The sequence below is a fragment of the Equus asinus genome, chromosome 2 (genome assembly GCF_041296235.1).
Source record: "Equus asinus isolate D_3611 breed Donkey chromosome 2, EquAss-T2T_v2, whole genome shotgun sequence".
Classification (NCBI taxonomy): Eukaryota; Metazoa; Chordata; class Mammalia; order Perissodactyla; family Equidae; genus Equus; species Equus asinus.
Genome location: NC_091791.1, coordinates 18,626,968 through 18,642,545, shown reverse-complemented (window position 1 = coordinate 18,642,545; position 15,578 = coordinate 18,626,968). Strand labels below are relative to the sequence as shown.

At 44.4% G+C, this 15,578-nt stretch overlaps 1 protein-coding gene across 50 annotated transcripts in view; it reads left to right on the top strand.

Annotated features, from left to right (window-relative positions):
• Positions 1-8,839, top strand: part of TCF7L2 (transcription factor 7 like 2) — a 194,183-nt gene extending 185,344 nt beyond the window's left edge. For 25 of the 50 annotated variants that reach the window (XM_044750629.2, XM_044750613.2, XM_070483045.1 and 22 more), the window contains 2 exons: positions 1,257-1,329; positions 6,706-8,839. In XM_044750629.2, the coding sequence (XP_044606564.1) occupies positions 1,257-1,329; positions 6,706-7,129 (497 nt within the window). In that variant the 3' untranslated portion in view covers positions 7,130-8,839. Of the gene's footprint in view, positions 1-1,256; positions 1,334-1,947; positions 2,021-2,885; positions 2,911-6,705 lie in introns of all 50 variants that reach the window. The other 25 variants (XM_044750694.2, XM_044750680.2, XM_044750663.2 and 22 more) reach the window with 6 other exon arrangements.
• Positions 8,840-15,578: the final 6,739 nt, after the last annotated feature.

The window sequence follows — 15,578 nt, the reverse complement described above, 5'->3', positions numbered from 1 at the left end:
TTTTTTAATTTTTCTTGCCATTAGAGTTTTATTAACCTTGAACACGTATGACATTTGAAGAGTCTTTAAAATGACCATCTACACGGTTTCGTATGTTTCGGTAGATTTTTTTTTTTTTTTCCGTTGCTTTGGTTGTTTTTTGAATTTAATTTAACTTCTGCTTTGTTTATTTATTTATTTTTCCCATAACAGTTGTTTAAGCAGTAATGACAGTGCTTTAGAGTTGAACTAACTGTGCAAATTGAATATGCAGTATTTCTTTAAAAGAGACTGGTAAAAAAAAAATTTTTTTAAACGCAAAATGGAAGGAATTCAGTAATAAACCTCCTTAATCTAATGGCATTTTTTTCATCGCTCCCACTAAGTTTTCTCACGCAAGCATGCATCCGCAGTATGATTATTTTTTCCTTCGCTTTTTTTTATTTTAGTTTTTTTCTTCCTTTTGCTTTTCTGCTCATAATTTGCAAATCCACTAGCATTCACTGACTGAACCTGCTTAAACGCCGCTGTGAGCTTCTGACCCCTCCTAACAGCTCATTCACAGCCTGTTGACCTTTTCCTGTTCCTCTCTTAATATTAATAAAAATAGATTTTAAAAAAAAGATGAACATTCCAAAAGCTGCAATATCCCAGTCCCACAACCCTTTTCTTTCTTTATTTCTTTCTGTTTTGTTTCGTTTTGTTCTGTTTTTATTTGTAGTTTTTTTTCTTTTTTAAACTGTTGGACTCTGAGAAGAAAAGAAAGCATGTGACAAACTTAATTCCCTCCTTCTCTTTAGTTTCTTCTTTAAGAAAAACAAATTGAGAGAGAGAAAAAAAAAAAAGGGAAAGCAGAACCAAAAGAGGAAAAATGCTATTTAAAAGTTAGTTCTTCTGTATCGAACTTCCCGTTATCAGCTCAAACCGAATCTGAGAGACAGTCCGTAAAAAAGGGATACTGCAGCTTTATTTGCAACAGCTAATTTCACAAGTTGAATAAGAATGTGATTTTTTACTTTTTTTTTAAATTAAAGTTAAAAATCGAAAGTCAATATTTTGTAATTAGTAACCAGGTCATTGATTTATTCCCTTTTTTATTTTTATTTTTTTCTTATTTGTATCTTTCTCTTTTCCCCCCTCCCTCCCTCCCTCCTTTCCTCCCTCTCTCTCTCTTTCTCTCTCTCCCCCTCTTTCTCTCTCTCTCCCTCTCTCCCACCTCCTCCTCCTCCTCCTCCTCCTCCTCCTCCTCCGCTCGCTTCTCTCTTGAACTCATTCAGACCTGAGCGCTCCTAAGAAATGCCGAGCGCGCTTTGGCCTTGATCAACAGAATAACTGGTGCGGCCCTTGCAGGTGTGTATAGATTTCCCAGATTCGCTGTGCTGGTTTGCAGCTGGTCTCTTTGGTCCTTTCCCCCTTCTCTGGCCTGTTGCTTTGTAGATCTGTGTGTGGACTTAGGAGACACGAGGGCGCGGGACACTGCTCTGTGAGGGATGTGCTTGTTCTCCCTGCTGCTGCTAGCCAAAATGCCACTGTAAAACAGCATCATTTGTGCCTCCTCGGGTCAGCGACAGCAAACCCCAGCACGTCCCCTCCCAGGGAACGTTGCCTGCCAGCCCCCTTCCTCATGCCAGCCCAGGATGGGGCTCAGTGACATCCATCGTAATCCTGGCCTAGGTAGAAGCAAATAGCGTCACCTTTTCCCCTCCTCTTCTCTCTCTATTTTTGTTTATTTTTCCTTGTTGTTTTTTGGTTTCCGGTTGTTGTTTTGTTTTGTGTTTTATCGTTTTATTTTATTTTTTTCTTTTGACTCGTAGAAGTCCTTTCCTTTCATGTCCTTGGTGAGGGAAGACAATCAAATAGAACCGAGGTGCTAGAGAAGACAAGTCAGCTGTAGCTGAGATTTCACATCCAACTGAGCACGACCCACCATTGTGTTGTATTTTTTTTGTGTTTACCTTATGCTAACAGATGCAAATACTCCAAAGAAGTGTCGGGCACTGTTCGGGCTTGACCGACAGACTTTATGGTGCAAACCGTGCAGGTATATTACCACTGCGAGGCCTTTGGGAAAATCAGAGCATATCTGTCCTTCTGGTACCTTAGTGTGTCAATATATTTTGACCTCATTCCCATCTATTTCCCCACTGGCATCAATGACTAACGACCTTCCCTCTTCAAAATTTCCTTTCTAATTTTATGCCGTGTCCTCTCCCCATTTTCTCTTTCTCTTTTTCCCCCTGCTCTTAGAAATATCCCTGGTGGTGGGACCTAGACCACAACCCTGACAGATCAGGATGGGCACTTATCCTTTTGCTTTGAAAGCCAGCATCCTGGAACTGGCCTGGCCCTATGTGTACTTCCGGGGCACATAGGCTGAGCCTAGAGAGCCCCCACGTGCAGAGGTTTGAATGAGCTAAAATTGGCAGCAATGGCATTCCCTTGCACTTGGAGTCAAGACACTTGGAGAAGTGCTCCGGGGCAGGCTTTTTTTAGTTTTGTTTTCTTTTTCTGTTTTATGTTTAAAAAACACCTCTTTGTACAGAGGAGCTCGGCTAGCTGACATTGTTTTACAGTGCTGAAAAGAAGCGTGGCATTGAACGGCATGCACCAGCGAAAGGGCTGCAAGCAGTGCGTCATGCGGTCGCATGCTGCAGTGCTGGTAGCCTGCAGAATGAAAAATCTGTATATATTTAGCGAGAGGGAGCATTGGTTCCAAAATGAACTCGGAAGAGTCCAAATTAAACACCCGTGTTCCACCTGCAGGTTTCCATCCAACCTGTAATTTCAGGGAAGGTGTAGGTACTTCCTTCTTGGTGGAGGGATACCAGCTAGTTCCTGTCTCATTTCCTTTCCTTTAATGACCACCTTTGGTTAAATTTGTTGTTTCTTTGTTCTGATACAAGCAGTCTTTGAATTTGGAATATTATGATGGTAGGTATCTCAACACCCCCAACATGCTTCCCTGTTCGTAGTGCCTCCCTTGTCACGTGTCCCTCTCTCCATGCCTTTGCCATGTGTTCCGTCTTTAGAGAGTAGATCAGATGTCCATCCCATCACGTGCATGTCCACGAGTCTCCTGTGTCTCTCCCCAACCCTGATGCCTTCCGAGAGATTGGTGACATGCCTCAGCATCGACCGGACGCTTAGGGGAGAGAGGGCCTGTGAGTGTAGATTGAGAGGGAGCTCCGCTGATGGGCCTCTGCCCACTGAGTGAGGATCCGGGGCCTTAGGTGGACACCCCGCAGGAGAGGGGTTCTCCAGTCATTCTGTGAGATGGCAGTGATCACAGCTGTGACAGATGTCCTGTCCACACAGTCCTGAGGTCTTCTCTCTGCAACAGAGAAGAGTATCATGATAGAGCTGAGGAAGGATCGTAGGTACTTCGTTAGGGCCAGCTTGGCAGACAGGAACTCTGCTTCCCTCTCCAGGCAGGGAATTGGTGGCATCATTTTATTTGCGCTGGGTAGGAAGATAACTAGCTGCAGAATCCTGTCCAGTGACGCCCTGCCATGGCGAAGGGTTAGCCGACCGCAGGGTCCACTCCTGAGCAGGTCTGTCACGATCTGTAGAAGCAGACGCCTGACCCCATGGTGTGTACCTCGTAAGACGGCTTGTTGCCTGTTTGTGCATTTTATTCACTGGGGGTGAGTGGTGGTTTAGCACTCCCTTTTTTGTTTCGAAAGCAGTTGCTGGCAGTTAGACTTGCTATTTTTTCCTGAAAGTGATCATTACTGACGTTAATTTGGGCAGACGTTTCCCTTCTCAGACACAGCCTGCACCTTGCTTAAAGCCAGGGTGCAGTATCTTCCTCAGAGACGAGAACTTTCATTACGATTTTATGAACAAACAAAACCCTCAACCTTTGTAGCTGCTTCATAAACATGATTTTCTGAGGTGCCGCTTTGAGGGGCCAGCTGTCAGTGTGGCAGCACTGCAGTCTCTCCTCATTCCTCAGTGCCCTTCCCACCTCGGCACCGTTAGAGTTTTCCTGGTGGCCTTTTTTCTTCTGTTGGGGATGTTTTTTCATATCCTAAAAGCTTTAGCAGGTGCATTTCTGCTCTTTTAAGGGTGTAATTCCAAAACAAGATCAGAAGGACCCTTAGTTTCCTTTCAGAATAAATCCATGAGAAGCTAAAAATGGATTTTGAAGAAGAGGCCACTCCTTGATTGGGGATGGAGCCTAGGTTGGGGAGGGTAAGCTGGTGGATTTTGTCCCTTTTTCCCTCAACTTTTCCTCTTAACTTGGCCAGGATCTGGCTTGATGCTAAATCAATAGGACAAAATGTGCTTTAAAAAAGAAAAGTTGCAAAACGAGGCATTTTCTGGCTCATTAGAAATGCGTGTGTGTTCCCACTGCTCTTTGCTCAACTACCTATTAGAAGGAGCGTCACTCTGTCATTCATAGTCTTCATGTCCCTGTTCAAAATGCTCCCACTCATCCCCACGACATGGAAACTTCCGTGTCACAAGGAGGGGGGGAAGGGTGAGGGGAGCATCAGAAAGGCTCCCAGCCAATCAGGGCTCCTTGTTCGCCACGCAGGGTTTCTAATTTTATTTGACATTTGAGGACATTTTAACAAGATTCTGTTTTGAGCCCACCAAGTTGCTTTTCCCATCTTTTCACTCTGCCCTAATATAGCATGGAATGCTGCTTGATGTCATTCCCCTGTTTCCTGTTGTTTTTCCCTCTCTCTCTGCCTTTCCTCTCCTTTCTCCCATTTGTCTCTCTTGCTTTCTCAGTTTTGCTTATGCCCCCCCATCCCTACCCTCTACCTTCTCCCATTTTTAAAATGCATGGACATCTTAGTTTTTTGAGCATGTTTTGATCTGCAGGCTAAGGTGGTTTAAAACTCTGAGAGGCTTAATTATTTATGTTGGGTTTCTGGGATGGGCGCAGAATCCCCAGTCTATCCCAGAGGAGAAAAAGGAACCTTGTCAAATTAAAGCTGAAGGGGGCTGCCCTCGCTCCCCTAGAGTTCCTTCTGACCCAGAGGGGGCACAGGTAGACCCTGAGGCCACCAGCCTGATGGGTCTCAGCCTCTGGGAGGCAGGAAAGACCCAGCATGTTCCCTCCCTCCCCTCCCCTCCTCTCATCCCTCCTGCCATCTTGCTGAGTCCACACCCCACGCACTGAGGGGCATGATCAGACAGCTCTGGGGCACAGACCCAAGAGGAGCTCATTACACCCCCTTCCTTTCAAAGGCCAATGACATCTGATGGTAGTTGCCTTCAACCAGGCAGCAGTGGAAAGCTGGCCAGTGCTTACACACTTGTTTTTAGACGGAGTGGTATCAGCCACAGTTCTGACTGGATTCTCCTTAGATCAGCATATACCCTGTGTCTGCATTATTTTTATAGGATAAGGGGTTTTGTCCCGAGGATCACCTTTCCAACCAAATATTACCCCATCGGTCTGGGATTAACAGTAGGAGAAGCTTTGAGGTCACATGCTCAATGTCTTGCATTGATTTCTCCCCCTTTGATGATAAGCAAGAGAGGCTCTGAAATTCTCATCCCTGTTTCTTACACAAACAGGAAATGGAGAGGGGAGGTTCTGCTTTTGGTGCAGGGCAACATTAGTCTTTCTGGTTTAAACACTAATCACGATAACCCAAACCCCAGAAGGTTCCATGCTGCGATTCCCTGGCACTTCTTCTTCGTCGGCACCTCCTTGTGACATGCTGTGCCCTCCATTTCCTGGCCTCGGCATGTTGATAAAGGGCAGGACGCCTCCATCCCATCCTCACCGTCTCTCCTTCTAGCCTTCTAACTATGGGGTGGGGGAGGGGAAGACCCCAAATCTTAAAAAAAAAAAAAAAATCAAGTTTGAATCATAATTTAATCCACAACCTGCAGGCCATACAACCAGTTATTCTTGTTCCTTTGGATCATTTTCTGTTTTTCTTATTCTTCCCCCTCCCCCACCTTTGTTGATCCTCTTCTACCTGTTTTTGGTGGTTTTTTGTTTTTTTTATTTTTGGTTTTTGTTCTGTTTTTTACTTTATTTTGTTTTATTTTTGTTTCTCCCCTCCTCTCACCTGATTCTGACCTCTCTTGATTTGGTGTGGTTCTTAACAGACAAGCCCGAAGGCTCTCTGGGCACCAGCAGCCTGGTGGTGGTGTGGTGCGGTGTTAAAACCTTTAAGGCTCTTGCTAGCGCTGTCTTCAGCTCTGTGGGCTCCACAGTCAGCATTTTGAGTGTTTCACATTGACATGAGGCGCCTGGGGGAGGAGCTCTGTCTTTCTCTTTTACACAAACACACACACAACAATTGGGGAGGGGGTGGGAATGGAGGGGGGCAGGATCTGATGGGAAAGTCAGGGTATGTCCAAGCCAAAAGAGAAATAAGCTTTTCAGTTCATCTCAATTTGGATGTAGCCACTTTGTGGCAAATCGATGCCACAGTCTACAGGTGGCATCCTTTAGTCTGCTCCCTTTGTATTTGCGCAGGGCTGGGGTCGTGGGCGGCTAGTGGGGGCAGGGGAAGCAGGTAGGTAGGGAGCTCGCTCTCTCACACGGATGGTTTGCCAGAGCAGGCGTAGGTGGGGGCAGTAGTCAAGTGAGCCTAGCACCCCAGCGGAACTGTAATGTCCTCTGGCTGCTGGGTGTGCCGTCTGCGTGGGGCATCCGTTAGGTGACTTCAACGTGGCTCTGAGCAGTAGATAACTCTCTCCCTTGGCATCTTTGCCCTTTATTCACAGATAACTCTCTCCCCCTGTTTCTAGGAGAAAAAAAAAGTGCGTTCGCTACATACAAGGTGAAGGCAGCTGCCTCAGTCCACCCTCTTCAGATGGAAGCTTACTAGACTCGCCTCCTCCCTCCCCCAGCCTGCTCGGCTCCCCTCCCCAAGACGCCAAGTCACAGACTGAGCAGACCCAGCCTCTCTCACTGTCCCTGAAGCCAGACCCCCTGGCCCACCTCTCCATGATGCCTCCAACGCCCGCCCTCCTGCTTGCCGAGGCCGCCCACGGCAAGGCCCCTGCCCTCTGTCCCAACGGGGCCCTGGACCTGCCGCCTGCCGCTTTGCAGCCGTCCATCATGTCCTCCTCGTCGATTGCACAGCCGTCAACATCTTCCTTACATTCCCACAACTCACTGGCTGGGAGCCACCCCCAGCCACTGTCCCTCGTAACCAAGTCTTTAGAATAGCTTTAGCTTCTGAGCCCCGCCCGGTTTGTGAGTGTTTCATTTGGCTTTTTCTTTCTTGTCCCCCCTTCGCAAGGTTTCGTTTTGTACTCTTTTAATTTTGTGCCGTGTGGCTACATTAGTTGATGTTTATCGAGTTCATTGGTCAATATTTGACCCATTCTTATTTCAATTCCTCCTTTTAAATATGTAGATGAGAGAAGAACCTCATGATTCTACCAAAATTTTTATCAACAGCTGTTTAAAGTCTTTGTAGCGTTTAAAATATATATATATATACATAACTGTTATGTAGTTCGGATAGCTTAGTTTTAAAAGACTGATTAAAAAACAAAAAGAAAAAAAAAAGCGATTTTGAAGCAGCCCTCCAGAAGGAGTTGGTTCTGTATTATTTGTATTAAATACGAGCTTGCGAACCAATCATTTTACATCTGGTTTTTAAACCATAATAAGGGCACAAGGAATGCAGTGCCATGACTTTTTCTGTTTTTTTTTTTTCTGTGTGAAACAACTTTTATTGTGATGTTACTTGTTATTGTTTAAATGTACAGAAACAAAGGGTTAAAATGTGTTAATATACCTTGTTCCATGGTGGTGTTCTTTTGGGGGGAGGGGATGCTAATCACCAATTAATGGAATCACAACGCTGTTGGACCAGTAGTATTTATTGCTTTAGAGATTGCTCGTCGAAGCTGTACGTCGTCCCTTTTAAAATATGTTTTCCTTTTTCTTGAAACTGTATAAAGTTTTTTTCCCCTTAGCGTAAGCATCTTATATATAACAACTCATTTGTACAAGGTTTTTAAGTTTATATATAAAATGTGTATATATATTTTTTCGTTTCCCTTTTTGACTTTGTTGTTTTTTTTTTGCGCTGTATGAAACCCAGATGCCGCCAAATGGACGTTAATAGTTGCATTCAAGGATCAGTAGCATTAACAAAAGTTGCTTTAAAAGCCATTATGTAAAACAAGACTTGAAAATTAGTGAGGGAATCTTAGTGACGCTGTATGAGCGACAGTGGGAACCATCCTGTTTCCTCTTTGGACTCGCAGTCGAATGCCCTGCACCCTTAGGTAACATGGACTGACTGTGTGCAAAACTTTATGTGCCAAAATTCTCAATGACTTTAGCTTTCTCCCTCTTTTTGATGCTGTAATTTTTGTTCATCCTGTTTTGCTGTGATGTTACATAGGTAGATTTGTATGTAGTTTTATTGTCACCTATAACAAGATGTGTTTGGTAGCAGATTGTCCAGAAAGCATTTTAAACGAAGAGGTATAAACCCTTAAGGGCCAAATTTCTGTATATTAGATTACTCTTCAAGGAAAAAAACCAGCTGCCGCTTTTATGTACACGTATGACATACAAGTAGGTAGCAAACTTTAAAAATAAAAAAAACCTAGGCATGTTGATGTTGCAAAATGCTGTATAAAGCTGAAACCTGTTCCTTCAGTGCCATTGTAGTTGACATGAAGCGATTGTAAAACTGTCTCCGATTTTTCTCTGGTTTATTAAAATGCTAACTATAACATTTTTTGTGAATACTTTGAATGTTTCCTAACAGTTGTGATGTTACTGTTCCGTTTTATGCTCTTATTCCAATTTCATTTTTAATGGTTTGGAAGCCATTTTTGTAATGAATAAATGTTCATGCTGTACAGTATCTGTAGCATGCTGTTCTGGATTAATAAAAGCAACTTAGTATGTGCAGACCAAGGCTTGTTTCTATGATTTGGATTTTCTCTCTGGGGACACTGGGTCCGCCTTCACCAAGCGAAACTCACTCCCAGGCTCGACCTTGAGACCCCATGGTTGGTATGGGTGGTGGGTGGTGTTGGATACTGAAAAGTGGTCCTGAACTCATTCCCCACCCCCCACCCTCATTCTTAATGCCTGTTTGGTGTACTCTGTGTACTTGGTTAGTTCCATCTCTGAAAGCAAAGCACTGTTACAGAGCAAATGTCACTCTTCTGGCTGTGAAAGTCATTCTGATACATCCTCGTTGTCGCTCTTACAGTGTCAGGTGGAAAGGATTTAATTCTGATTAATGAGACTTCATTCACCAGGAGTAGATTTAAGAAACCACATCCTTACCATTTAAGGATCCCTGATAGGAAAGCATCCTAACTTCTTTCTAAGAGTTGCACACAAGGAGAGATGCCAGGGTGTCGAGTTGAAACCCTTTCTCTGGCAGAGAGCAACTGTTGAACAAGAAGCTTTTCCGAACATTGGATCAAGGCAATTCGCTTAGAGGTTTGTATGGAGGAGTCTTGTCTGTGGGACCCAAGTTCTCTGGCTCTGCCCTGGCAAGGATGCAAGTTCATCACTATCACCAGCCAGGGGCCACCATAAAGATCTTCCTGAGGTTTCCACTGCATCTCTTTCTCAGGCTGACTAGGATGGTGGTGTGCACGTTGCTCCATTTATCCAGGACAACCAACCCTTCAAAGGACGTGATTTCAATGGGCACAGAATCTGTTTATGTCACTGCCGTTGTTACTTAGGGTTACACATTGTTGTCATCAAGGACTTTAAAGTCCCCAGAAACTCTGCTTTGCTCAAACTAGTTTTTGTTCTGTAAAATCCCGGCATTTTGTTTCTGCTTTGCTTTGCGTTCCCAGGGAGGAGTGGCTCTGGCTGTCCTTCCTCATTTTATTTTGCACACTTGGGCCCAGAGTGACATTTGAAAACACAAATAATATCTTTGTTCTTGGCAGTGTGCCAAGCCGTCAATGGACCGTCTCTCATTTCATACTAACATTTCCACCTGAGGTAAATATTCTCCCCTCCACCCTCAGCTTGATTTTCTAAAACTGGATTTAGAAACAGAGTTTGTGTCTTGTCCAAGGCTACACAGCATATAGGGTGGTGGAGCTGGGATTTAAGTTCAGATCTGACTCCAAACCCCTGCTCCTAACACCAAGTTATGCCTCCTTGCATAATAAAGATGATCCTTCTCCAGAACACTGACGTGACAGGCCGTCTGAAGCTTTCCTTGTTTGTTCCGCCGCCTCCTCTGCCCTCATACTCACTCACCTTCCCCTTGGGCCATATGAGAGAACTAAGCTACCTAAAAGCATTTTACTCTTCGGCTTTCAAAGATGCAGTTTCCCTCTGCTCTGCTCCTGTGGCCCCTCTGCCGACTTCCTGCCTGGATACCTCCCCCTCATCCTTCAGGTCTCAGCGTTAACATCAGCACAGACAAGGGTGGTGATGTCTCCTGAGCTCCTCCAGCTTCTTGTCTTTCCCGCCCTGTAACCCCCTCACCCACCATCACATCAATGGATGTGGCCTAGTTAGGCCACTCCAAGCACCAGTGTTTCTCAAACTCACCACTATTGACATTTTGGGCTGGGTTATTCTTTGTTGGGGGTCTATCCTATGCCATGTAGGATGTTAGTATCCCTGGCTTCTACCCACTAGATGCCGGTTGCACCCTCCCCCACACCAGTCATGACAACCAGAAATGTCTCCAGACATTGTTGAATGTCCCCAGGGGAACAAAATCACCCCACAGTTGAGAACCATTGGTCTACAGAGCCCTCCAAGAGGACGGGGTTGTGACTTTTGTGTTCACAGCTATACTAGTGTCCTGGTTTGTTGCCTGGCACACAGAGGGCTCCATATATATTTGTTGAAGAAGGGAACAATTGAGGTTGGCCAACTCAGCATCTGTATTTTGGGAAGCAGGAGAATAGAAACTTTTCATAGTGCTTCCAGATTTTGTGTTCTCATTCCCGGGTGTCAGTTACTTCCTTCATTCTTTCCACCATGCTGGAATGTAACTCACTACCCTTGCTACAAAGGCAAAAGAAAGCCAGGTGGGAGTGAAGTTGGTCCCTCTGCCATCAGCTAACCCAAGAGCAGAGGATCTCTTTCTAAAATTCAAAATAGAGATCCCCTAGCCACACGCTTGCTGCCCTACGACGTTTGAGTGATACTTTAGGGATCTTCTTTGCACCCTAATATGGAGCCTCTTTTCCCCCCAGTCTTGTCTTATTCATGACAGTCCAGGTTTCGGTGTCTCAAATGGCAGGCCAGCCCCTTGCCCTTCAACCCTGCTCGCTACATCTGTTTAGTTTCGTCCTACCTCAAGAGTTCATCTTCAAACTGAGCATCCTTTAATTTCATCTGTGAAAAGTGGATCTGTGGATTTTTTGTTACTAAGAGACCCTGAGACAACAACTAGGAGCCCATAACTCTCAATCTCTGAGCCACATCGTTCCTGACCTCTGATGGGACCCAGCCAAATAAGTTTGCATATTAGGAGAGTGTATTAGTTTCCTGTGGCTGCTGTAAGAGATTCACACAAACTTGGTGGCTTCAAAAACAACTCTCACAGTCCGGAGGCTGGACGTTTGGCATCCAGGTGTCAGCAGGGCATGCTCCCTCCAGAGGTTCTGGAGCCTCATCTGCCACATGCCTCTTCCAGCTTCTGGTGGCTGCCTGCACTCCTGGCTGTTCCTCGTCTTGTAGCCGCATCACTCAAATCCCTGCCTTCGTCTTCACATCGCTGCCTCCTTTCTTTCTGTCCTGAAACGCCCTCTGCCTCTTCTCCTATAAGGATACATGTAATTGTATTTAGGGCCCACCTGGATAAGCCACTTCTTTCTAGACCCTTAACTTACTCACGTCTTTTGCCATATAAAGTTAATCCAGGTTCTAGGATGAGGATGTGGACATAGATTTTAGGGGGCCATCCTTCAGCCCCCTATAGAGGCATTTGCTAGTTCTGGGACAACTGCAGAATCTTTGCACAGAACCCTCCAGAATGAGCAGTTGTTCCACTGCTGGTGGTGGTTTTGGACAAGCACATGCAGAAAACGATCATTGGAGCAGATCGTTTTCCATTTCAGATAATGGAAGTTTCACTTTTTATGCTGATGATATGGACGTACATAGAGTCAGAAGGGCTTTTCATCCACATTCAGGATTTGAAGAAAGGAAGCACCTGGGAGCAGTGGAATGAATCTGAGGTTGGAGAATCCTCCGTCCGACTCCCTCACTGTGTGTCCTGGGGTGATTCCTTCATTTCCCTGAACCTCTGTTTCTTCAGCTAAAAAGTGGTGACAATAGTACTCATTTTGACATTCTTATGAGGGCTAGAATGCAGAGTACCTGGCATAGTAAATCATAATGTTTATTATTATCATAAAAACAGAAGGCCAATCATAACTGTTTGTTTTCCTTATTTCTCTTTGGGATTCTGCTAGTCTGGCTCTTCAAGCCCAGGTTAGAGAATCATAGCAATCTAGACGTGGAAGGCACATCCTCATCGTAGAGTCGGCCATGGCCCTGGAACGCTGTGACTCACCCACAGTCCTTCATCTTACCTGACACTTAGCCCTGTGAAAATTTCTTCCACTTTTGGGGAGCCGCAGCTCTGGCTGGGGTGCTTTCTGTGGTATGGAAATGTGTTTCTAATTAAAGCCCTTTGGAAGGAAACTAAGGAATAGCCTAAATGTCTCTTATGAATGATGCCTCAAGGCAAGTGCCAGAAACCAGGGAATCACTAATAAACAGGGCCATCGATTTGATTTCCTAAAGGATTCTCATCTGGAGTTGGCTTCTTCATCACCCATTTCAGGTCTGGTCCAGCATCCCCAGGCATGTGGCAATGGCAGAGCCCTACGTGAATCCTGGCATGGGTCCACTGAGCAGCACTGGTGAATTCTGGCTCTGGAGCTTGGGGTTTTTAAAAGCTGGCATTTTGTGAGGACACTTGATGGCAGCTGTGAGTACGCACATTGATTCATTCATTCATACAACAACTATATCTTGAGCACCTGTTTGCACCAGGTACTATTCTGGGCACTGGCACATGGGTCTGGACGAAGTCAGCTTGGTCTCCATTTTTCCCTCTGAGGTCAGTCCTATACCATCTTACAGGACAGAGTCTTTAAGGGAAGGGGCCACCAACGTTTCTGAGGCCCGCACAAGTTGCTCACCTGGAAAATGGCTTTATACAAGGATAACGACAAGAGGGTGTGCTAAAAACTCTACCTGTTTCTCATTTAATCCTCACAGGGATGGAAATTGCTTCTATGTCCATTTTACAAATGTGGAAAGGGAGGCTTCGAGAGGCGAAGTGGCTTTCTCAAAGGCGCATATCCGGGAAGCAGTGAGCCTAGGATTTGAACACAGGCAGCCTGAGGCAGGAGCCTGCACAGCTAACTACTATGCTCCTTGTAAGGACACAGACCACTTGAGGAGCTGCAGAGAGGTGGAAAGTCGAGCTAAGTCGATACATGGCCTGAGAGAGGCTCTGGCTAGGAGACCACCAGGTACTCTCTCTCCCTATCTGTGTGCAGGAGTTTTTTTTCTCATTCTGGTTTCTGTAAATGTAATAACAATGAAGACCGTTGATAACTACGTGGGTTGAGCTCTTTTGGTCTCAGTGCTGGAAATTGTAGCATCCTAGAATTGGAAGAAAATTAGAAGTATATGCATTATAATGTCGTCTATACAAATTATCTATGTTTCTCAGATTGTGGGTTGCAACCCATTGACAGATCAGGAAATCACTTTAGTGGATCAAGCCCAGCATTTTAAAAACATAAAATGGAATGAAATAGAAAATAGAACGTATTGCTTTGCACTTTCTTATATTTCAGTTAAGTGAGGTCTCCTGTGTTAGTGTAGGCTAGACCATGTGCAATAACAAACCAACCCTAAAATACCAATACCTTAACACAGTAGATTTACTTCTCAGCCATCTCAGCGACATCTTCCAGCCCCATGGATGAGGGAGAGGATGGAAGATCACCAGGATGTTTTATAGACAAGTGATGAAATCACTTCTGCCCATGTTCCATTGAGTAGAATTCAGTTATGAGGCCAACCTAACTACAAAGGAGGCTGCGAGAGTCTGGCCCCGTGGTGCAGCAGTTAAGTGCGCACGTTCTGCTTCGACGGCCCGGGGTTCGCTGGTTCGGATCCAGGGTGCGGACATAGCACCATTTGGCACGCCATGGTGTGGTAGGCGTCCCACATATAAAGGAGAGGAAGATGGGCATGGATGTTAGCTCAGGGCCAGTCTTCCTCAGCAAAAAGAGGAGGATTGGCAGCAGTTAGCTCAGGGCTAATCTTCCTAAAAAAAAGGAGGCTGAGAAATGTTGGGAAGCACACAGATATGGATGAGCTCTAATAATCGAGCTCACATCTTCCTTACTTTCCCTATTTTTATCAGAGCACTCCTTTATCACCTTCATAACTTCCTTACATATATCACACACACAAATTTGAAGTTATGTGCTTATTTATTTGTTTCTCTATTGTGAACCGTCCCTTCTCTCTAGACCAGGGCTGTCAAACTATAGCCTGCGGGCCAAACCAGGTGCCTGACCTGTTTTTGTAGGGCTGTGAGTTAGAACCAATTTTACATTTGTAAAGAGTTGCAAAAGAAGGAGGAAAAGGACAAAAAAGAGAAGAAGAATTTTCTGCAACAGAAACTGTTTGTGGCCCATAAAGCCTAAAATATTTACCATCTGGCTTTTTACAGAAACAGTTTGCCAACCCCTGCTCTAGAAGGTAAACTTCTGGAGGACAAAGCTATTGTCTCTTTGCTTCCTGCTCTGTCCACGGAACTTAGAACAGAGTCTGATTCCTGGTAAGTGCTCAATAAATATTGTCAATGAGCGAATGAAACTTTTTTTTAAAGAGTGTCTCTTGATGAGCAAAAGTTTTTCATTTTAATCAATTCTAATTTATCAATCTTTTATTTTATTGGTAGTGCATTTAAATCCCACTTATTTTGTCATTCCAAATTTATGAACAAATTCTCTTCTCTTTTTTTCTAGAAGTTTTATTGTTTTACCTTTCACATTTAGGTCTATAATCTACCTGGAATTGATCTTGGTGTATGATATGGGGCAGGGGTCAACATTCACTTTTTTGTATGTGGATATCCAGTTGACCTAGCATAATTCAAATGACAGTATGATTGTGGATCTGTTTCTTGACACTCTGTTCTATTGATCTTTTTTAACTTTGCTGCCAATGCCACATTGTTTTAATTACTATATCTTTGTAATAAGTCTTGCTATCTGGCATATAATTCCTTCAGCTTTGTTTTCCATCAAGATTATCACGACTTTCTTGGCCCTTTGCATCTCTCTAAAAATTTTAGAATTAGCTTGTCAATTTATACCTACACACACAAACACACAACCTGTTGGACTTTTTATTATGATTGTGGTGCATCAGTTGTGCAGTTTGGGGAGAAATGACATCTTATCAATATTGAGTCTTCTAATCCATGAACATGGTCTATCCTTCCATTTATTTGTGTAGTCCTTAATTTCCCTCTATAAAGTTGTACTCATTTGCTAGGGCCACCATAAGGAAAGATCACAGATGGGATGGCTTAAACAGCAGAAGTGGATTTTCTCACAGTTCTGGAGACCAGATGTCTAAGATCAACATGTTGGAGGTTTGGTTTCTTCTCAGG